General features: G+C 55.5%; 8 protein-coding genes across 8 annotated transcripts; 4 read left to right on the forward strand and 4 right to left on the reverse strand.

Annotated features, from left to right (window-relative positions):
• Positions 1 to 849: 849 nt before the first annotated feature.
• F5144DRAFT_493883 (SNF2 family N-terminal domain-containing protein) lies at positions 850 to 5,008 on the reverse strand (the record flags this gene model as incomplete). Its single annotated transcript, XM_066786006.1, has 5 exons — positions 850 to 2,502; positions 2,562 to 3,047; positions 3,101 to 4,241; positions 4,345 to 4,603; positions 4,759 to 5,008. 5 exons carry the CDS (start codon positions 5,006 to 5,008, stop codon positions 850 to 852), a joined length of 3,789 nt encoding a protein of 1,262 aa, XP_066641732.1.
• Positions 5,009 to 6,137: 1,129 nt separating this feature from the next.
• F5144DRAFT_631501 (alkaline-phosphatase-like protein) lies at positions 6,138 to 9,108 on the reverse strand. Its single transcript, XM_066792460.1, has 2 exons — positions 6,987 to 9,108; positions 6,138 to 6,939 (listed from the first exon to the last, which is right to left on the reverse strand). The coding sequence occupies exons 1-2, from the start codon at positions 8,815 to 8,817 to the stop codon at positions 6,443 to 6,445; spliced, it is 2,328 nt and encodes a 775-aa protein (XP_066641733.1). The 5' UTR covers positions 8,818 to 9,108; the 3' UTR covers positions 6,138 to 6,442.
• Positions 9,109 to 9,445: 337 nt separating this feature from the next.
• On the reverse strand, positions 9,446 to 10,600 carry F5144DRAFT_549665 (uncharacterized protein; the record flags this gene model as incomplete). The annotated part of the gene is made up of 1 exon (XM_066787595.1): positions 9,446 to 10,600. The coding sequence occupies one exon, from the start codon at positions 10,598 to 10,600 to the stop codon at positions 9,446 to 9,448; it is 1,155 nt and encodes a 384-aa protein (XP_066641734.1).
• A 710-nt stretch (positions 10,601 to 11,310) lies between these two features.
• F5144DRAFT_578743 (60S ribosomal protein eL14) lies at positions 11,311 to 12,601 on the forward strand. Its single transcript, XM_066789276.1, has 2 exons — positions 11,311 to 11,723; positions 11,810 to 12,601. Exons 1-2 carry the CDS (start codon positions 11,610 to 11,612, stop codon positions 12,122 to 12,124), a joined length of 429 nt encoding a protein of 142 aa, XP_066641735.1. The 5' UTR covers positions 11,311 to 11,609; the 3' UTR covers positions 12,125 to 12,601.
• F5144DRAFT_578745 (nascent polypeptide-associated complex subunit alpha) lies at positions 12,602 to 13,962 on the forward strand. Its single transcript, XM_066789277.1, has 3 exons — positions 12,602 to 13,116; positions 13,225 to 13,283; positions 13,335 to 13,962. Exons 1-3 carry the CDS (start codon positions 12,877 to 12,879, stop codon positions 13,636 to 13,638), a joined length of 603 nt encoding a protein of 200 aa, XP_066641736.1. The 5' UTR covers positions 12,602 to 12,876; the 3' UTR covers positions 13,639 to 13,962.
• Positions 13,963 to 14,131: 169 nt separating this feature from the next.
• Positions 14,132 to 14,849, forward strand: F5144DRAFT_604527 (uncharacterized protein; the record flags this gene model as incomplete). The annotated part of the gene is made up of 3 exons (XM_066791351.1): positions 14,132 to 14,140; positions 14,284 to 14,766; positions 14,820 to 14,849. The coding sequence occupies 3 exons, from the start codon at positions 14,132 to 14,134 to the stop codon at positions 14,847 to 14,849; spliced, it is 522 nt and encodes a 173-aa protein (XP_066641737.1).
• A 511-nt stretch (positions 14,850 to 15,360) lies between these two features.
• Positions 15,361 to 17,229, reverse strand: F5144DRAFT_491852 (uncharacterized protein; the record flags this gene model as incomplete). The annotated part of the gene is made up of 1 exon (XM_066785885.1): positions 15,361 to 17,229. The coding sequence occupies one exon, from the start codon at positions 17,227 to 17,229 to the stop codon at positions 15,361 to 15,363; it is 1,869 nt and encodes a 622-aa protein (XP_066641738.1).
• Positions 17,230 to 19,187: 1,958 nt separating this feature from the next.
• Positions 19,188 to 19,673, forward strand: F5144DRAFT_493312 (cytochrome c oxidase assembly protein COX16-domain-containing protein; the record flags this gene model as incomplete). Its single annotated transcript, XM_066785966.1, has 2 exons — positions 19,188 to 19,466; positions 19,593 to 19,673. The coding sequence occupies 2 exons, from the start codon at positions 19,188 to 19,190 to the stop codon at positions 19,671 to 19,673; spliced, it is 360 nt and encodes a 119-aa protein (XP_066641739.1).
• Positions 19,674 to 21,232: the final 1,559 nt, after the last annotated feature.

The raw sequence follows: 21,232 nt of genomic DNA on the forward strand, positions 1-21,232 counted from the left end.
GGATTTAATCGGGAAAGTGTGCTGGATACCCAGACCAACGAACGAGTGTTGATCGTCGTGGTCTTTTTTTTTTGTCTATTCTTGCTTATCATCGATCTATCGATATTTACCTGCTTGAAAAGCCGTTGGAACTCAAAGATATATCGTCAAATCAGCATTGTTAGATATCAATTCATAATCTACACGCAGATGCGAATCTGGAATGATATATTCATGAGCATCGGGTCCTTGAGCTATTATGATGCCGTTCCGAAACAACCAAGTAACACCTCGTACATCGATCAGCCGAATCACTTCTACACGCAGCGTGGACAGAACACGGTGTGCTTGAGAAATCGTGTATCATTCGTTCGGGCTAAAGCAAAGACGGCGAGACTCAGCGCTGCCACGAGAGATTTGGTAATAACAAAACAACGTAGTATATATATTATGCCACCCTAAACCGAAACCCGGCTTGTCAAAGCCATGTCATGTCGTAACTTCATCAATATGGCATCCACTGCGGGTACCAAGCAAATATACATGTAGGACACAGTCCATAATTCTCACCGAGGTCTTTCCGCCCGTGGGTATCATCACCCCGTTCTGCCGTCATCGTCCCAGGCAAAAAATCTAGCCATATCCTCATGACCGCGAGGTCTCCATTCTCCGAAATAGTGGGAAGCAAGGTCTGGCAATGAGCAAGCCATTACTCGAACAGAAAAAAGGGGGGAAAGAGAAAAAAAAAAGAAAAGAACTCATCGAACAAAAATAGTAAAAGACAGCGCATTCCATAGCCATGCTACGGTAGCAGTAGCAACTCCTCCAAGTAATAAATCAACTCACTCGTGGAAGGGATGTATCGCTCCTTCACCGCCTGGCGGGGCCGACACCAAACAGGTACGCTAACTCGCGCTCACTCAGTCTCCCCACATTCTTGCTCTGGCCCTCGTCCAGAGCAGCCTCCACCAGCTTGCGCTTGTTATTCTGCAGGGCCAGGATGCGGTCCTCGACCGTCTCCTTGACAAGGATGCGATGCACCTTGACCTCGCGCTGCTGGCCGATGCGATGGGCGCGGTCGACGGCCTGGGCCTCGATAAAGGGGTTCCAGAACGGATCGCAGATGATGATGCGGCTGGCGACGGTCAGGTTCAGGCCGGCGTTGCCTGCGCGCAGCGAGACGAGCATGACGGTGTTGCGCGGGTTCTCGACAAAGTCCTGGACGGCCTCGTCGCGTTGGTTGCGCGACATCTTGCCCGTGTAGCGGCAGTAGCGGAGATTGAGCTTGTCCTTGATCTGACACTCGATCATGTCGAGAAGGGTGGTCCATTGGGAGAAGATAATGGTCTTTTCGCCCGTTTCCTGGATCTCCTTGAGGAGGTCGATGACCTGGGTGACTTTGGCCGAGTCCTCCCAGTTATCACGAAGGTAACGCATGTACCGACGGCGGGCCTCCTTGTTCCTATCCGCATCGTTGCGGAGCTGCTTGAGCATATGGGGCTTGATCTCTTCGGCCTTAGCCTTGGCCTTGCCTTCCTTGTTGCCCTTTTTCTTTTTCTTGGCCAGCTTTTTGGCCGCTTTGGAATCCTTCGATCCCTCGGCCTGTCCGGCCCGTTTTGTCTTCAAAGACTTGGCCACAGCGTCCAATTCATCGCCTGTGTCAACGTTCTCGCTGTTGGTATCGTCACCCTCACTATCTGGAACAACGAAACCTGCAATGTTCCCAAACCGGTCCGCGTCAGGTTCATCTTCGCTGCCGGAGTTAAAGCCATCCGAATCCGAGTCAGAGTCAGAGTCTGAATCCGAGTCGGAAATGGCGGGAAGCTTGTCAGCGGCAGCATCACCTGGTGGAAGAGCTTCGGGCGCATGCACCTTCCGGAAGGCGGTAAGGGTGATGACTTTCTTCGGATCAACCGGTCCACGGCACACAGGGCATTTGGCTGCCCGGTTCTCGTCGCCGAGCCTGATGTTGTCCTGCGCCGTGTTCTCCGTAAGCGAGGTAAAACACTCGGTACAAGTATCGTGACCGCACGGAACGGCGAGGAGCGGATCAGGGACACCATCATAGCAGATAGGGCACTCAAACGCCTCAATGGCCTTGATGCGCTCAATCACTGAGGTATCTAACTCCCTGGCTAGAGCCACCATATCGACATCTGAAATGGCGGCACCAGTGACCTCGAAATCCGTCAGGTGAGGATGACAACAAGCCTGACGGAGGCGTAAGAGAAGAACAAGAATGTTGGAATAGTTCTTGCCAACAGTCCCCGCACGAAGAAATTTGTTGAATTGAACCTGAGACTTTGACTCGAGATCCCGGTAGAACTGGCGCTCGTCCTCAGAGAAGACAACATGTTCCGAGTTCTCCGTCTTTGGCGGCAGTGTCAGAATGGGCTTGCCGTCAATCATCGAGTTTTTCATCCGCCGCAACATCATTGCCTTCAACACAGCCTGGAGTTGCCGCATCGCGTTATCGCGCGTAATTTCCGTGACGTTGCTCTTCGCGGTGAGTCCTCTGAAAGTCTGCGAGCATATTAGGGGTCACATCCGGGGTCTGGGAATGTGTTGCGGGTATCTCTTACCCTTTGGAAGGTCTTGAAATCACAATACGGCCTAATCCGGAGAAACCGGATGAGAGGGTATAGTTCCGACACGCCGTTCATCATTGGGGTGCCAGTAAGGCACCATCTGTAGGTGGCTTTAATGTTGTGCACGGCTCTGGACCCTTGGGTGTCCTTGTTCTTGATGCATTGAGCCTCGTCCAAAATGATGCGGTAGAAGTTGCTTCGTGGATGGAGCAACGGACATTTTTTGGCGAGCTCCATGTCATCTTCCTCTCTGTATCGGGCTGAGGCATTCCGCTGCTCGACATGGCTGTTGTAACGTTTCCACTCTGCGGCCAGCGACCCGTATGTGGTAAGCACGACGTCGTACCTCTTGAGCTCGGAGTAGGGTCGCTTCTTGGAATGGAGAAGGAAGACGCTCAACTTATGAGCCCCTTTCACTTTCTTCTTCACCTCGAGTTCCCATTGCTTGATGAGAGCGACAGGGCCGATGATCAAGTTGGTCTGCAAACTTTTAGATGGGTCAAGGTCAGGACGTGGGAACGAGAACCGCATACCTTGATGTTTTCAGAGGAGGGCCGGGAGACCATCAAGGCGAGGGTCGAAATGGTCTTGCCAAGGCCCATGTCATCTGCTAAAATGCCGCCTCTATTTGTTCCGTCTTCCATATCTGTCATCCACTTCAGAGCCAGCTGTTGGTGCGGATAGAGAGGGTATTTCATGGCTTCGGGAGTTTCGCCACGTTCCTCCTCGGGAAGTTCCATATCCGGACGGATGTTCGAGAGAAGATTCTGTATGTCTTCCTCGGTTTTCCTAGGGTCGTTCACATAATCGTCGAGGAAATTTGTGAGGCGCTCGTTCAACGGATTTCCGTTTGCATCGGTCATGCTGTCGAAGTTGAACCCGCCGACACGGCCGATAGTGTCCGCAAGACTAGGACCGCCAAACAAGGACGACCCCGGTGGGGTGTGGTAGGCGCCGTTGCTCAAAAAACCTGGCCGATTAGCATTGAGAGACGGTAGGACCAAGGGGTGCCCGTTGGGGGGGCCCTCGGGGAGTCTGCCATTTGCATGCAGTAGGCGGCTGATCGGACCGACCGGCGGCCAAGGCGTACCTTCTTGCCGCGCAATCGAGTTTTGCCGGGCCAATTCAATGGCAGGGACACCGAACGGCATAGCCTGTGACATCGATGGTAGTGTAGGCAAGCTGCCCGCTGCGTTGTACGGCGAGAACGGCGAGGGCAGCGAAGGCAGGGATGGCCGAGGAGGAGCGAATAGTGAGTTCCGTGGAAATGAATCGCTCTCCTCCTCTGAGTCGACGTATGCCCCAGGGACTCGAAATCCATGCTCCGCCGGCTCAGGTTTTACTGCAGGCGGCCCAGTTTGATGGCTGCCCGATTTGATCGAGGTATGGGGTCTCGTCGCCAGTGATGGGCCCGGCTCCTGTTTGACGCGGTCGGCATGACCCGTTGCCCACGGAGAGGCGTGAGAGGACCTGCCTAGGATGCGGTTAAAAGCATTGTTTTGACCCAAGCGGGATGGAGCTGCGAAGACTGGTCCGTTTGGGGACTGTGAAGGGCGCCCGTCGTATTGCCTCGCCAACGCAGCATCTCTGTCCTCTTCTGCCTTCCTTCGACCCAAACGTTCTTCTGCTTCTTTTTGTCGCTGTATCGTCGACCGCCATATACTGTCATCGTCGCTAGGTCAAGGAGTTAGCACCTGAATAAAGGCTATAGCCCGAGCGCCGGAGCTTCTCGAGCCATTCACCTAGACATTTCTGGTGGAAGACGCAGTTAACTCACCCGGTCAGGTCAATAACCTGAGACGAGTCGTCTTCAGCAAATGCTCCAAAGTCAGAACTAAAGGCTCTAGGGCCCGGGCTCGGAGTAGTCCGCCGCGATTTGGCGACGCTTCGATTCAATAAACCATCAAGATGTGAGCTTCCGAGAGAACGCTTTCGCTTTGGGATGCCTGAGCCAGACCCAGAACCCTGTCCCGAGTCTGAGGGTATCGATAGCGTATTGCTAGAAGGTATTGACGCACCCTGGCTGCGGTGGTAACCTATGTGGTGTCAGTCTCGATGGTGGTGTTGGTCGAGGGAAGGGTAGGGGTTGGTTATATTGATCGTACTTCTGTCGTCGCCCATACTCGCGCGTGTCAAATGGCCTACGTAGTCGCGGATTAGCAAAAGTACCTAGCGACCAGCAACCGATAACCCGGCGAGATGGTACCTTCGCCCTTAGCTTCAGCGAGTTCGCGTGCGATATCCGCAATATTAGCCCTGACAGCCACAATCTCCTTCTTGACGTCATCCGATTCGGGAAGATCAAAAAGAGAGGCCAGCACAGCCTGTTGAATGCTCAACTCGTCCGAAAGGCCCTCGATGGTAGCAGCAGGATCTTCGAGCGGGCCGTCGGCGGAAGGCAGGCCAGCCGAGGCTGAATAATTGTTTCTTGCGGAAGCCATAGTATTTTCATACTAGTGTCCCGAGTTATACCGGTCGAGCCCGGATAGCGGGAAGATGTAGGAGAAGGGCGTGCACCTCTGGTTTGCGGGGGAGAGTGCGACACGATGGGTGGATAATTTGTCGATTATGCGTGTATGATGCGTTTTAGTAGGGAAGGTACGAACGAGGCTTGAACTTGAAATCGAACGTAGCGCGTGCACAGTGCGGCGCGGAGAACGGGCCACTGACTATACGGTACCTTAGGTAGAATTGCAGAACAAGGTCATCGCTACGTCGAAAATTGCATTTGTTTCCCCTGGCCGGCTTCTGTCGGATAGTATGTGACAGTGGTGCCTAGTTGAGGTTGGACGTGGCGGCCTCAGCTCAATGTTGCGTTGACAAAGGGGAAGCTCGACAAGGAAGAAAGCAGGGTGAAGATGGAAGCCCAACAATAGTTGATCGACAGTGCAGAAAGTTTTGCCCAGGCCGAAATTCAATTGGAAAGTTGGGGCCACACACAAGAGGTCCAGACTTTAAAGTGCACAGTACGGAAAAGAAATAGAGACTGTTATCTCCCGTGTTCCCGAACATTTGGTTCGGCCTGGGAGTTCGGCATCACTTTCTGTCGAGCCGCTGGGATCACCAATGACGCGGTCTTCCGCCACCATGAACTGTCTGGGGTGCGCGCTGAATGAGCAGTCAGGGGCGCGTCGGTCTCTGAAGGCTCCACTTACGGGGTACCTAAGGTACCTTGAGATGTGGGGTGACTTTGAGCCCCCACAAGCTTCAACCCCGGCTGCATGAGCCTCATTGACACAAAGACCGAACTCCAAGATGCCGACCAAACCCTCGATTACAGGAACACAACAAAAGCCATTCGGAAGCCTAGAGAATATTTGCTAACTCTATTTCCCCTTTTGTTTTGCTTCCTTTTTTTTTCTCCTTTTTTATGCCAAGTTTTCCTTTCGGTTTGGCTTTTTTTTTGGCAGAGGGTGACCCGCAGGGCCGCGGCGGCTGGAAGCAACAGGGCTGAGGTTCCATCGGCGGTCTGAAAAGGGGCCTCGTTCGAGGCACAGTTCACAGGTCCAACCTGAGAGACGCTCGAAAGTGCGAAGTCGCTGTTCAGTAATGGGGGGGAAGGGGGTACAGACAATCGAGCAGCTATTATTTCCAGTTTCCCATTACTTTGCTACAAAGAATTGGAGTGGAGAGACCAAGTGGATGACAATGATAGATCTATTTCCCATCCCGTCGCTATTATTCAAACGCTCAATGCCCAAACAGCAACCCAAAGACCCCGCCAACCATGCCCGCTATTAGCTACCCAACGCCGCCACGTAACACCAGAACAATGAGCGGTTTCAGCCAACACGAGTACACACCGACGGCTGGGACTCGTGCATGCAAGAAGGAAGAAGAAAAAAGCAAAGCAAGGCTCTAAACCGCGTAATCGGCTACCCCGAGGAACTCCCCTCGTTGCCGCTCTCCCCGTCTCCTTTCCCATTGCCAGTGACTTTATCCCACCAATTGCCCACCTTTCCGGTGAACCAGTCCCAAAAGTCCTTGACTGAAGACTCAACCTTGTCTGCAATATCGTCCTCATCACTATCACTGTCGCTGTCACTGTTGCTACCATCGCTCGAAGGTGGCTGAGAAGACTGGGGTGGTGTTGGCTGGTCAACTGCGACGGTGTTGGTTGGCGCAATCGAGACAACATTGCTTGTTGGAACAGGGTTGACCAACACGGGTTTTGTTGGCCACGGTACTGGAGAGGTTGAGATCGAGGTTGAAAGAGTGTGAGGCTCCACCGGATCGGCCGGTGTCTCGAGGCCGTTTGAGGCTGAGTCGTTGTGCAACCCGACCGGCTTGAGAGGGAGTCGGAGTGTCCCGTTGTTCGGAACTGGCGTGATCCCGACAGAATCACATAGCATATTGTAGATCTCGATGTTTTCTAGCCTAGTTAGCATGGGAAACTTTCAGAGGGACGGCGACGCTTACGGAAGGGTTCGACTCGGCTGTTCGGCTCATGGGGGAAAGCCGGGCCCCGAGCAATAAAAATTGCCCTCATCAAGGGATGTTCATGGTCATAACCATGAAGGCCTCTAGGATGGTACACCACGCCCTTAGCCTGCGCTTCCTTCAGGTTCATCTCGTCCATCTTGACGAGCGCCCAGCCTGCCTTGGGCACGATCCACAATGGCGCGATGCGCTCATTGTTAGAGAAGTGATACCGTTCTGGCATATCGACATCTCGGAGGTAGACTTCGAGATTGGGATTCCCCTTGGTCTTTTCAAGCACCTCTCGGTGAATGTCCTGAAGGTCACCTGGGTTTTTAGGTCGCAACCCGATGAGCGGCCAGCCGTCTGTGTGCTCGATCTTGCTGGTGTCCACAATGTCTTCGAGCTGTACCAGCCGGGTAACGTCGGTAGTCGCCATACCGTGGTCAGAAACAACGATGATGTTGACGATATCCGTCAAATTCCGATCCTCTAGACCCTTGAACATGCTATCAAGCATCTTGTCCACCTTTTGAATCGTGAATTGGATCTCAGTGCTGTTCGGGCCGTATTTGTGCCCGTCAGCATCAACATTCGGGACATACGCCGCGATAATCTGGGGACGGTCCTCGTCGGGCATGTCCAGAAGCTCTAGGACTCTATCCACCTTCCGCGAGAGCAACTCCTTCCCGTTGAACTTGTCCACGTACGTGGGCTCAACATTGAGAATGTGCGCCTCACTCCCTGGCCACATGTGGATGCCCGTCTTGAGGCCCTGCTTTTGCGCAGTCACCCAGAATGGCTCGCCGCCCCACCATTTCGGGTCCATGCTGCGCGAAGGCTTGGTGTAGAAGAACTCTTCCTTCAATGTTGGATCCCAAAAGCTATTGCCAACAACGCCATGAGCCTCAGGATAGAGCCCTGTGGCAATCGTGTAGTGGTTGGGAAACGTGACACTCGGAAACGAAGGCAGCATGTACAGCGGCGACACACCCTCCTTAACGAGGGCGTTGAGCCTCGGCGTTAGCCCCCGGTTGAGGAAGTCCGCCCGGAAACCGTCCAAACTGATGATAAGGGTAGTGGGCGCAAACAGGGCGGTGCCGTTGCTGACCATGTTCGGGCCGTTCCCAGTGCTCTTCCGTTCCAGTGACAGCTTCCACGCCACCAGCACAAGAATCGCAAAAGCAACCCCGATGATCGCGTAGAGCAACGCCCATCGGCGGCAATTCCGCTTCCGTTTCGTTTTGGTGTCGGTAACGTGCAGCAAACGTTTCCTGTCGACCTCGTCGCTGTCGTCGCGGTCGCTGCTCTCGCCCGTCGAGCTCCCGTCTTTCATACCGCCCTCTTCCATCTCATACATCAACTCTCCATCCTCACCATGCTGCGCGTCAGAGAGAAGCCTGTCCCGCTTCATCTTCCTCCTCTGACGTCTCGCCCTCCTTTTCTCCGTCCCGAGGTCCTCGACCGACTCGCCCGAGTCACCCGGCTGCAGGGACGGGCTCCTTGACGGCGACGGCGACGCATCGCTCACCCTCCTGGTCAACAGCTTAAGCGGGTTTGGTATGGGCAGGCCGGATCCCCTCCGATTTCCTTTCTGTTTCCGCCGGTTCTCGATCACCAGATGGTCCAGCTCTTCCTCCTCCATCAGCACCAGCCTATCATGCGCGCGCAGCTCGCGGCTGTTCCTCGCGCGCAACTGGCGCTCGTCATCGTCGCTGTCGGTGTCCTGGTCGCTTCGGATCGAGACAGCGTCGGCGTCGTAATCGGAGGGCGACAGGAGGGAAGGGTCGCGGCCGCCGACGGCGGTCGTCTTTAGCGGCTGGAGGGGCATTTTGGGCGGGTTCGCGGCGTTTCCATTTGGCTGATTCCTCGGTACCGCTTTTGAGGGCGTCGATGGTCAATCGGCCATGACAAGGGGCACCACTAACAAGAAGAAATGGAAAGGGAAATGAGTTTTCGCTGTTTGATGCGAAGTTGAGATGATAAACACCCCTGGTTTAGGCAAGGATGGTCACAAAATTGATTGGCGAAGACTCGATTGGCCCCATCTGGCGTCGCAGGGATGCCCCGAATAAGCGGGCAGGGGAGCCGATCGCACGTTTTCACTCCGCTAATGCCGCGGATCCGCTCGCTTGTCACCTCCACCAGCAATTGAGGGATAGAGGAAGTGACCTTCAATGCAATATTTTTGATTCATAGGATGTTTGAGACATCCCGTTTGTTTGTAGAGGCTTAAGCCCTCGATTCGTAAAGTCTTGACTGTCTGCCTGTTCCGGGACCAGCCGAATCTCACCGAATCTGCCTCTTCCAAATCACCGAAACGGCCATGACGCCTGTGCCCCATCCATGGATTCCATCTACCACGTAACCATGGCTACCTACCCAGGTTGGACTCAGCCCAGCTAACCATCCCCTCCCAACCGCTCAAACGCCTACTCCCTGCCCCCCAAAAGAAACACTCAACACCAACAATACCCGTTATGCTCCTCCCACGCGACCCCGCCCCCCGGACGGGGCCCATTCCACCTCAAGCTAGGCACCCAGCCCTCGACGCGGTCCTCGAAGACGACCTTGACGCCCTCAGGCTGCGCATTACCCACACCCTTACAGGCCACACGGACAGTCTCGACCGGGTTCCACACGACGACGCGAGCGAACCCCCACCGGCGCGCCTCAACGACCGCCGCGGCCAGCAGCGCCGCGAACGCCTCCTCCACTCCTCTGGAGGTGCCACCGCCGCCGTCGTCGTGCACGACGCGCAGCACGCGCAGCCGCTTCTTGCGCCAGTCGTGCGCCCAGTGCGCCCAGGCGGATTTGTCCGCGGTGATGGCGCCGATGACGGGGGAAGGGGTGGCGGCGGCCGTGGTACCGATGCCCGGGAAGAGCCGGCTCGCGTCGAACGCTGCGCGCGCGAGGTGCCAGGAGATCTGGCCGTGCGTAGGCAGAAAGGCGAAGCGGGTTTTGGGGTCGTCCGCCGGGATCGCTTTGAAAGCCCTGGTGAGCTGGGCTTGGTCTCGTTCGCAGAGGTTGGGGAGGTGGGAGGCTTGGAGGGGGATGGTTTGCGGGGTGGTGGGGGACCCGTGAGTTGGGGTTTGTGTCGAGGTTGAGGGAGATGATGGGAGGAGAGTGAGGGTCGCCTGGTGGCTGCCGAAAGGTGCCCAGCCGAGCCCGGCATAGTAGCGCCGCCCGCTGTCGCTATACAGTACGCTAAAGTCGCTGTTGGTGTCGATCTGCTCCTGCACCCGGCGGAGGAGGAAGGCGGCCATCCCTTGCCGGCGATAGGACGGGTTGGTGTACACGTTGGCGATGGCATACCCATAACCTTCACGGGTAGGACTGCCATTGCCATCCGAGATGAGCATCCGCTTGCGCGTAGTTTCACAGCTAGCGATGACTTGGCGCGGATATCCCTTGAGGTAGAGTACCCAGTACTGGCACCCGCCATCCCGGTTAAGCTCATGGTCCGCCATGTGTTGCTCCCGGTCGACATAGTCGTCGATGGACATGGGAGACGCCCAAATCTGGCCACACAGCTTCCAGGAGAGCTGCCGTTGCTCCGCTGTGGCCTCGCTGAACTCCATATCGGCAGCCGTGAGGCCCATAGGCTGGGCCATTGGTGCGGTTTGTAAGCGTTGCGATTTTGGTTGATATGTGCCTCTTGGCGTTTGTTGGGTGTCAAGTAAACTGGTATGTTTGTGGTTGTAAGATGGTTTCTGAGAACTCAATGTTCTGCCGACCAGGAAAGGCACTGTTGCCGACCCAAATCGGGGGTAGCACAATTCTAAACTGCCCGACCCCGGCGGCCCACCCCGAGACTTGGCATATCAAGGAAGAGCATTGCTCCCAACATTGGTAAGTTCTAACCATCCCACCCACTACCTACCTTATTTAGGTATAGGAGGGTGAACGCCATCGCTCACCGGCCACAATCCTGGGTCTTATCGACTGTGCGGGGATGGACACATTCCCCATGGATGGGATCACAAATACAAAAACGTGCCCTAACTATAGGCTGCTGCAAGGGACAAACGACCTTAGCGGGCCCAGGTGGTGCTTTCAGGTGACGTGAACGCGTAGGACATACTTCGTCTCAACCCAGAAAACCGCTGGTATCCGAAGCCGTGGCAGAAAATGTTGTGGGCTGCTGGGCCGATGAAGATGAACGTGAGGAGAACAGCAGCTGAACACATGCAAGGAGAATCAGCAAGTTTCTCGCAACTGATAACAATGCGGGGGGAATTGAGTTTGCGTGGGTGGAAATGTGGGGGTCTTGAGAGTTCTGTCAGCCACAGTGCCAAGGCGGACAGGTTCCACAAGTGGCTGTTGCCGCAGAGGGATCGGAACCGGCACTAACTGTTCCGCAAATTTTGTTCGAGCCCTGCCAATTACCAAGACGCGCACAAAAATCGGTCTTGATATCGGCGAACGGCAGCGACACCGATTCTTTGACGGCAACAGAACAGCAGCAAAGGTACGCCGAGCATTTCCTACCTATTCCCTTGTAATTCTAGACTACGATTATCTCTTCCCGCAATTTGCGCATCTTGCACGATTTTATCTTCGCCGCCGCCCCGCTAGATTTCCTTCGCTAACACGACCGACCACATTAGAACGTCGACCAAAATGGCATCGATCGATATCGGAGCGACAAGCTGGCGTCGCGTTGAGGTTGGGCGCGTGCTCAAGCTCGAGAGCGGCAGCCTGGCCACCATCGTCGAGATCATTGACCACAAGCGCGTACGTGGAACCCGAATTCCTGCGAAGCCCACGGGGGCAATCGAGAATTGTATGAATGGGAAATAGACTAAATCGTTGGTATGCAGGCTCTCGTCGACGGCCCCTCCACAGACGACAAGCTCGCGACGCCCCGCGGCATCGTCCAGCTTTCCCGGACCCTCCTCACCCCTATCGTCGTCGAGAAGCTCCCCCGCGGTGCGCGGTCAGCTGCCGTCAAGAAGGCGTGGGAGGCTGCTGGTGTCGACAGCAAGTGGACCGAGAGCAACTGGGCGAAGAAGCAGCTCCAGCAGGAACGCCGCCAGTCGCTCACCGACTTCGACCGCTTCAAGGTTATGCGGTTGAAGAAGCAGAGGCGCTTCGAGGAGCGCAAGGCTCTCGCCAAGATCAAGGCCGCGGCATAAAGTCGCTTTGCTGCTTTAGAGGGGGAGCGTTTGGTCCGGCATGGCTTTTCGGGGAGGGAGGATGGTATTCTGGAACGGTCTGCATGAACATCAGCATTCGGGTTGCTGGGTTTCTTTTTGCGTCGCTTTCGGAAGACCTGTATGTCACATCATCAACGTGACCGGCGTCATATGGAAAATGCGAAATTGAGCCAAAAAAACAACCAAGACCCTACGGGCTGTTGCCCATGCCACAAACACCTCGCCATAGTGCGCAGGTCTGTGAGCCATCAGAATACGAAACTCTGCGAAACGCCGCGGCGGCGAATGTTTCTATTCTATATGCCTAGATTCTCGTGTATGGCAGCCTCGCTCGGTGACATTTTTGACATGTCTGGGACATGATGTAATGCCCCGAATTCGAAAAGCGAGAGCAGCCTGCTCTGTAAATACTTTGGGAGGGAAGCCATAATGATTACTAAATCGGGACTAGCGCCTCTGACCCTCTGCGGTGCCGACAAGCCCTACCTGAAAATTGGACCCGAACATTTCTTTCCCACCACGATCTGCCAGCTCCTTCTAACCCCCGCATACCCAATTTAGCGGCATTTCCGACACCAATGTGAGTCTGATTCGAACATTACCAGTTCTAATGTCTTTCCTGGGGCCAGTACCGCACGGCGGCACCTACCATTGCAGTTTTGGTGGCGGGCGGAAGCAATTGTGTTGTGTGCGAAACGCGGGGAGCTGACAAATTGCGATAGCTTCACAAAATGGCTGACCCCCGCATTGAAGAGCTCCCGGATGAGGAGACTAAGAAGCCCACCGTCGAGGAGCTCGATGATTCCTCCGACGAGGAGTCCGATGCCGAGGCCGGCGATGCCAGCCTCCCCGCCGGCTCGACCGCCGTGATCCACTCCCGCAACGAGAAGAAGGCTCGCAAGGCCATCGAGAAGCTGCACCTCACTCGCGTGCCGGGCATCACCCGTGTTACTCTTCGCCGCCCTAAGAACGTGAGTGCAGCAAAATTATCACAGGCCGGGACCGCTGCTGTGCGGGGCACGGGCCAGTGACGGATTTGGAAGAGAGGGGTCGTTCAAGGTGCTGACGGAAATGGGCAGATCCTCTTCGTCATCAACAACCCCGAAGTGTACAAGTCCCCTAACAGCAACACCTACATGTAAGTTCCCAATAGACGACCTGGCGGAGGCTGGAGCTGACCCCTGCTTAGCGTCTTCGGCGAGGCCAAGATCGAGGACCTCAACGCCAGCGCCCAGGCTGCTGCCGCCCAGCAGCTCGCCAACCAGACCGCTGAGCACGACCACGCTGGCCACACCCACGACCACAAGCACGAGGCCGCCAAGGAGGAGGAAGAGGAGGAGGACGATGGCGAGGAGGTGGACGCAGAGGGTATCGAGGACAAGGACATCGAGCTTGTCATGACCCAGGCCAATGTGTCCCGGAAGAAGGCAATCAAGGCGTTGAAAGAAAACGACAATGACATAGTCAACTCAATCATGGCATTGAGTGTCTAGTCTTTGACCGGCGCTGGGGTTGTCGATGGATTTTCGGGTACATTTTCGCGAACAAGAAGCTCTGCTAGCCCTCGGTATCAATTCCGTTGCTGGTCAGTTGGCGACCGTATTCGAGTTGCTAAAATACAAGCTGTTCCGTCATGTTTCGTGTCTGTGTCTTGGTGTTGCGTGATGCTGGTCCGTTCGGGCTTGGTGATCTAAAAGAGCTAAACTCGCCACCTCTCCATTACGGACATTAGTCGTTAATTTCAAAACTTCCTCTCCCTTTCTGATAATTACGGTCGGGATTGGAAGACGGAGACTGGTTGCAATTGATAGGTAGGTAAATATTCAAGAGGAACCCTGGAAGGAATCGCGGCACCGCCGGTTCATTCCGTGAAAAGCATCACGTGACTGTACCTCTCGCCGGCAGACGTTGCTTGCATTCGGCAAACTCGAAGCAACGACAGTGACTGAACTCCCCACTCCCGCTCACCTCCGAACCACCGCAAAAATGGCCGCAGTAAGTCCCCCGAATCAATTGGAATTTTACTATCAGATGGGTATTGGTGTCCGGCTCCATTGGGGGGCATCCGGGAGCTGGCGCTGCAGGACCCGAGGAGGTGCGGAACTGAGCTAATTTCGTGTTCGTTCGAAAAATTATAGCGAAGCGCAGCTCTCAAGGTCGACTGGGCCAAGATCACAACGTCACTCGGCCTGCGCGGCCAGACGGTGGCCGGCCTCCAGGCCTTCAAGAAGCGCAACGACGACGTCCGCCGCAAGGTGCAGCTCCTTTCGGAGCAGCCGACCGCCGTCGACTTCTCGCAATACCGCGCCGTGCTCAAGAACCAGGCCATCGTCGACGAGATTGAGAAGCGGTTTAACGCCTTCCAGCCCGCCACCTACGACCTCTCCCGCCAGCTCAAGGCCATCGACGCCTTCGAGGTCGAGGCCGTCCAGAACGCCCAGGCCACCAAGCAGAAGGTCGACCTCGAACTCAAGGACCTGGAGAAGACGCTCAAGAACATCGAGGAGGCCCGCCCGTTCGAGGACCTGACCGTCGACGAAGTCGCCGCCGCCGAGCCCAGCATCGACGAGAAGACCTCCAAGCTCGTGTCCAAGGGCCGCTGGTCCGTGCCGGGGTACAAGGTCAGTTTTCTTCGGTTCGGGCGTTGGGTTTGCGATACTGATCAAGACAACAGGAGAGATTCGGCGACCTTTCCGTGCTATAAGCATCTCGCTGCCCGATTTCCCTTTTTCTTTGTGTACTCTAGCATTGTAGATAGCCTGAGCGCTGAGGGACGGCCCTTGGCCGCGGGGCAAATTTCACCTTGTTAATCCACCCGTTCCGGTTCTGAAGCTTTCCTCGCTTTCTCATTTATTGTGATTTTACCAGCATGTAGGTCCCTACCACCCTGTCGCTGCTCTCACGTCTATCCAGCTGAGCAACACCATCAAGTGCTATTTTACCCGACCAGCTCCTCCAAGGGGTACCATGATTCATTTTGTTATATTCTGCTACGACGACGGGCGGTTAAGCCCAGGCCAATGTTCATATGCGGCTATTGTGACTCCCTGTGAGTTGTTGTTAGCTGGGTAGGAGGCGTGGCAACGTTTCTGTCCCGGTTTGTTACCTCAAAATGCTGATTCCAGATACCCGTAAACCTAAACTGACGCAGCTCATACATCCTGCAAAGCGTGGAAATCCGCGTCTCCCCTCTCGATCTAGTACATACTTCACTGTCAAATACGTCCGTTGAACGCTCGTGGCCAAAGGCACTGAGGCGGGCCTTTTTTTGTGTCATCCGCGCGATAACGCTCGCCCATCACGGAGCCCTCGACGTAGGCTTTCAATTCTCGTTCGGTAGCTTCGTGCTTCTCTGCCAACCCCCGCTTGCGAAGTTGACGAATCCTCCTCTCCGTCCACCCCCAGGGATCGGCCAGTCGAACACGAAACCCAGCAAGGCCATCCTCACCGGCCGCCCAGCATCGCAACGGGCGCACGATACGGATATAAGAGTCTAGGATCACCACTCCCTGTTGACGCGTCATCTGCTCGCGCTCCGGCGGCGGCTCCCAGTTGTCCACGTCTGCCGCCACGAACGAGACGGTCAGCCCGCGGGCGTTGATCTTGTCCCGGAGCCAGGTCACTGTCGAGCACCACTCCTTCATGGCGGGATCCTCCGGCTGCGGCCAATGGTCGTGGGGGTAAGGGGGGAAGACGATCTCCAAGAAGCGGAGGTGGGCAAGGCAATGAGTCGGCACGACCTCCCTCAGGAACTGAGAGGCAGCGAAGCGTTCAAACGGGTAGCAGCGGGTTGCCGCGACAGCCTGGGCCGACGGCGCGGTGATCCGAGACGGCGAGTGGGAGTCGACGTCGTTCACGACGAAGCGGTTGCCGGAGAAGAAGACTAACTCGGCGTCCTGGCGTAGGGTGCGGCAAACAAGGAATAGGCTGCTGGGCGGCGACCAACACACGCACCTCGAGGAAGAGGCCGCGTGACGGAGGCGGCAGAAACAGCCGATGCGGGGCTCGATATCCGGGTTCCCCCAGCATCGAGAGAACTGGCAACCGGGGTGGACCTCTAGGGGGCAATCGAGATACTCTATACGGTGGCATGGAATGTGGAGGACGGTATACCCCCTGTGACATCTGCTCCGCATGACTTCCCTCCACGGTGTGATGAGGTCGGTATATTCCAGAATGAGCAGACGGAGTTCGCGGGGGAGGGATAAAAAGGGCGTTGCTGTTGGGGGTGGTTTCGAATATGGAGCGCTGACACCGCGCGCTCGCATCACGGCGTCAGATGCCACCTGCTGGAGCCGACGATCCGGTGATTCACACAGCCGGACGTGACAGTTTTTCAGTAATGGTAGGAGGCTTAGTGGTGCAACCGCCTGGGCAGCCACCTCCACTGCTTGGGGGTGCCGAGGGTCAATGTCGCAGATTAAGGAGAGGTCGAGGTTGCCAGGAGACAGGAGGGATGACATGTAAACCGCGGTCGAGTGCCATTCGCTCAGCATCGCCTGGGCTGCTGCCACCCCACAATCCTCCTCGTCGGGGGACGAGCCGCGCCCGGACAAGCTGAGCAGCGGAGGGCTGTGCTTGTCGGCGTGATCTTTGGTGCAAATGAAGATCCCGGTCCTTGGCCAGGGCTCGTCTTTGTGCCCGTGGCGGCAACAGTTCCCCAGCCCGACAGTATCGGGTTCATGGCACGACGATTGGTTGAGAACGATTCTGAGACTCGTTAAGGACGCTAGGGACGGTACTGTCAAAGCGTGCAGAGGGGCGAAAGATGCCGGCTGAGAATAGTCGAGGACGAAGTGGTTGGAGGAATATAGCAACGCTGCGGCTTCGTCGTGTAATAGCCGACAAGAAAGCAGCAACCCGTTGAAGCTGCCCGGCGACGGCGACGGTTGGAACCTGGCTTCGCGGCCATGAAGGTCAAAGACGTATGGGAGACCGTCCCATCTCGCGAGGCCGACATGGAGATAGATGCGTCGTCGGATGTGGGCAGGGAGGCCCAACAGAGTGAGCGGTGAGTGCGTGTGTTGCTCTCTGGATGTTGAGGCCTCAGTTGTAGCGCCGCTAACAGCTTTATAACCGTCCATTACGTCGCCCTCGGAATAAACCGATGAAGGTCGTTGTGGTTGGAAGTGCAGACCAAAATACCACGAGATTTTCTGTTTTTGGGCAGAGATGATGAAGGAATGTTGAGGTCCAGTGTGACCGGCCAATGGGACCTGAGACAAGACCCAACAGGGACCAACCAGGGAGCGAGAAGGTACCGAGGTAGGTACATATCGTATGCTCGTCGGTTCCACGCCATACCGTCACGCTTGAGAGCTCCCATCACTACCCTCCACGATGCAATTCATTTCTCACGAGACATTCATAACATAAGAGTGAGATCTCCGAAGGCCACATCGGCCCTAGTAACTGCCAAGTATCAACCCAACAACACCCTCGTAGCAACTAGACCACGACTGTGGTCTCATGTTTTAGAGTATGTCCGTAAGCACCGGATTATGCCTGTGGCCATGTATGGAGGCGTAGTAGTCTCATGAAATTTGGGTCAGGAGGGCAGGACGGGGTGGACTTGGGAGAGATGAATGGATAAACTTGCGACAAGAACCATAGGCAATATCTCTAACTTAAACCTTTCCATTCCTTCATTATACCCCACTGCCACTCGGCCTACCTGGTAGCCTTGAACTTCAGCTTTACAAAGATCATAAGAACGAACAATTTGCCAGCCGAACGGATGAGATATATCAACCCCCTGGCTGGCATTCGCGTGACCCTAGCCTCGGCCCCGGTCCTGGCCCCGGTCCCCAAGCAATCGAGCGCAGCGAGGCCCAGACCCCAAGCCGTCCGCAGCCAGAGGCCCCCGGGAAAACTGGTCCGCTGGCAGAGAGAGACGCTAAGAGAGAGTTGTCTTGGGGATAAGAAGCGAGGGATGGGAAAACGGTGCTTCTTGACGGGAGGATGGACGCGAGCATGAAGCTGGCATACAAAAGCACGAAATGGTTTCTTCGTAGACAATTGAGTACTAGTAGACAAGAAATCCCTTCGCTCTCCTTCTTTGATCGACCATTACCTGCGATTCGTGTGTTGGCGTGTGGATTGGATGTGGCAATCGGGTCAGCGTTTGAGTTCAATATATCGTCTGCGCTGATATATTTGCAGAGCCAGTTTTATAAGAGCCAAGCACGGCCGTTTCGGTTGCTTGCAAGAGGAAATTAGAGCTACCAAGTTCACTTGCTTGTTTGTTTACTTTTGCTGCCCATGATTCAGGGGTACCCTAACCCTGTGGCATTATGAGCAGGTCGGCACTTACACACATGTTTCAAGGAGGTAATGGCGGATATTTAAGTTATGGTAAGGCACATTGTATTATATTAGCAATGCGTTTACGCAAAAGAACGGCGAGGAGGCACTGCCGGGGGTCGGGGGTTCTGGTGGATATATCACCGCTCCCATCTGCTCTCCTCTCATAGCCCCCGCCACTCTTTAAGGAAATGTGCCATTGGTGGCCGTATTCATTCTTGTGCCGCACCGGAAACTCGGTTTATGGGATCAGCTACGTCATGTCATTGCTTTGTCTAAATAGAAGCGACCGACGTTCGTATAGAAGCCGATATAGTAGTAAGCCTTGTGATAGTAGAAGTAGTGTGATAGTAGAGATAGGACACAACGGCAAGGGAAGGAAAACATTATGACCTCCAGGTCACCTCTACCTCCCCAACGCTACGAGGTAGGTAGATAGCTGTTGTTCCTCCCTGAAGAACCCTAACCCTACCAATCGTCGGCCCTTACCTCGCCCCACCCAAAGCTTGAACGAACGACGCAATTGATTGATTGACGAGAAGTCAGTCAATCCCAAGCTCCAATTCCAAACCCTCCCCTCCAAGACCAGGGAAGTCGACCCGCAACCCGCGACGTCCACATCACCAAACCACACCACCCTCCCCCAAACGAGCACGACCGAACAAACGAACCCAACCGAACCTACCCAACCCAACCCCCAAAGGAACCAAGCCAAAGCCATAAAAAAGAAACCCCCAAAATGGGCGTCTTCCCCAACCGCAAATACCGCCCCGCCGGCAGCGACGCAGCCAACAGCTTCGGGGCGCGGTACCGGGCGCAGATGGCGCGGCGGCCGTTCCTGCTGTTCGGCCTGCCCTTCCTGACCGTCATCGTGGGCGCGTCCTTTGTGCTGACCCCCGCGACGGCGATCCGCTACGAGCGCCACGACCGCCGCGTGCGCACGCTTACCCGCGATGAGGAGCTGGGTGTGGGCAGGGCGGGGTCGGGGAGGAAGGTGGATATTAGGGAGGAGTATTACGTACGTTTTCTCTCTTTTCGTTCGTTACTCATGTCGTGTTGTTGCACTTTTTGGGGGGTGGTTGCTGGGGAGTGAGGGGTTGCTGGAGAGTGAGGAGTGATGGCTAATGTGCTTGTTTGTGTGTAGAGACTGTCTGCCAAGGATAACGACAACTGGGAGCAGAAGCGGGTCAAGAGGCTGAAGGGGGAGAGCGATGGTATCCTATGAGAGGCCATACCTACGACCAAGCCACGCGCGATAAGAGGAAGAAGGCGTGATGTGTGGTGGTTCTGGGATGCATGCTGCCGATTCACGCCACTGGCGGGGAAAAGGCCCCTCTAGATCGGGTTTGCTTATCGCGTCCCGATCGCGAGGTCAGCACTAATATAGTTCAGAAGTTCCTCTGCAGGGATTCTGCACCGAACCGTGGGCGCAAACTGCAGCTCGAGTCCTGCATGGGAGGGATCACATATCGATCGGGCAATACCCCTCATGCCGGATTGAGCTAGAGTTCGCCGTCACATACCGTTCTCACGCCCGCTCGTTCTTCGGCCATACGCAGCACTTCGAGGCGATGCATAAACCATTCGGCCAGAACCTTCCGGGCTAGGGGAGGGTACATTTCTTCAGGCTACCGGCCGGTGTTACAGAAACAAAGCGCCGAGGCTCGGGGAGTTGGCCGGCTTATTGCTTTCAATATTGCGTGTTAAGCAAAACGACCTCATTACATCCGCAGTTTGCATTCAGCTATGTCTAAGGCTGGCTGCAGCATCGGGCTACCTGAGACGGGCAGATCTGCCACGGCAACACGGGTACCTGCGCAGCGGGAACAATGGGTCGGTAATGGCGGCTGCTGGGAGCCGCGGCGGGAACTCGAGTTCTGGGATAATAAGACCAGGAGAAGAAAGGATACAAAGAAGGGTACTTGTGATGGCTAGGAATGCGGCCGTTCGGGTGGTCCAGAAACGTCACAATTTTTTGTGGCCACCTTCCTTTCAGCGCCTTGTTTGTATGTTTGCTACTTGTGCTTGCATCATCGAGGAATTCTCATTGGAGCACTCGGGGTTCCTTCATGTTTCAGGACAGTGCGGCGGTGCCCGACAGTGCGTCATGGCAAGGCTTATCTCCTTAGTGCCAGATGGAAAGTTGAATAGTAATCGGGGTTTGGCAGGCCTGGCTAGATTCCGGTCCTGTTCGGCATGATTGAATTGTCATCGGTGGCAAATAGCTGTTGCGGCGCCACAATTGCTCAACGGTCATGCCAGACCACCCGATTCGGTCTCCAGATGCGATTCAGATATGATTCAGACTGGTGCTCGTCCGCCCCTGGCAATGACTGACGACAACGCCCAGAAACTCTGACGCCCCAGGATCATGCGATCTGGTAAGGATCCGTTGACCAACTGAAGCAGAATTTATGCTCAGAGATGGGACCGACGAGGAACCCTTGGAGGTGAGAATTCGAGACCGGGCGCCCGGGCTCCCAATGTGTTCCGGGTCGAAAGTGCCCATCGGAAACCACCGATGGCGAAGACGAGATGACAGGGCAATTTCTCGATGTTCGGACGCTGGAGTTTATCTCCGCCGGGTCATGACTCTCCACGAGACCGACCCAGCCGGGGATTTCGATGGTGGCCCATGCCCTGTTTCCTGTTTGGCTTGTCGTGTTTCGAATGTAACCACAAGTCGGTGCCAAGTTCAATCTCGGTGCCAAGCAGCGGGAAAGCGGCTCCTATTCGAGGGTTTCCGCACAGGCATCCGACAAGCGATCGGCGGATCAACCGCAC

Source organism: Chaetomium tenue, assembly GCF_020726465.1.
Source record: "Chaetomium tenue strain MPI-SDFR-AT-0079 chromosome Unknown F5144scaffold_5, whole genome shotgun sequence".
Lineage (NCBI taxonomy): Eukaryota > Fungi > Ascomycota > Sordariomycetes > Sordariales > Chaetomiaceae > Chaetomium > Chaetomium tenue.

What these genes read in the sequence shown, in the direction of transcription:
- F5144DRAFT_578743 (XM_066789276.1), top strand. Translation starts at nt 11,610, where the DNA reads ATGGCATCGATCGATATCGGAGCGACAAGCTGGCGTCGCGTTGAGGTT. An exon ending in AGATCATTGACCACAAGCGC is followed by an intron (nt 11,724 to 11,809) that starts GTACGTGGAACC and finishes GTTGGTATGCAG; the next exon opens with GCTCTCGTCGACGGCCCCTC.
- F5144DRAFT_631501 (XM_066792460.1), bottom strand. Translation starts at nt 8,817, where the DNA reads ATGCCCCTCCAGCCGCTAAAGACGACCGCCGTCGGCGGCCGCGACCCT. An exon ending in CAGCCGAGTCGAACCCTTCC is followed by an intron (nt 6,940 to 6,986) that starts GTAAGCGTCGCC and finishes TAACTAGGCTAG; the next exon opens with AAAACATCGAGATCTACAAT.
- F5144DRAFT_578745 (XM_066789277.1), top strand. Translation starts at nt 12,877, where the DNA reads ATGGCTGACCCCCGCATTGAAGAGCTCCCGGATGAGGAGACTAAGAAG. An exon ending in CTCTTCGCCGCCCTAAGAAC is followed by an intron (nt 13,117 to 13,224) that starts GTGAGTGCAGCA and finishes GGAAATGGGCAG; the next exon opens with ATCCTCTTCGTCATCAACAA. An exon ending in CCTAACAGCAACACCTACAT is followed by an intron (nt 13,284 to 13,334) that starts GTAAGTTCCCAA and finishes ACCCCTGCTTAG; the next exon opens with CGTCTTCGGCGAGGCCAAGA.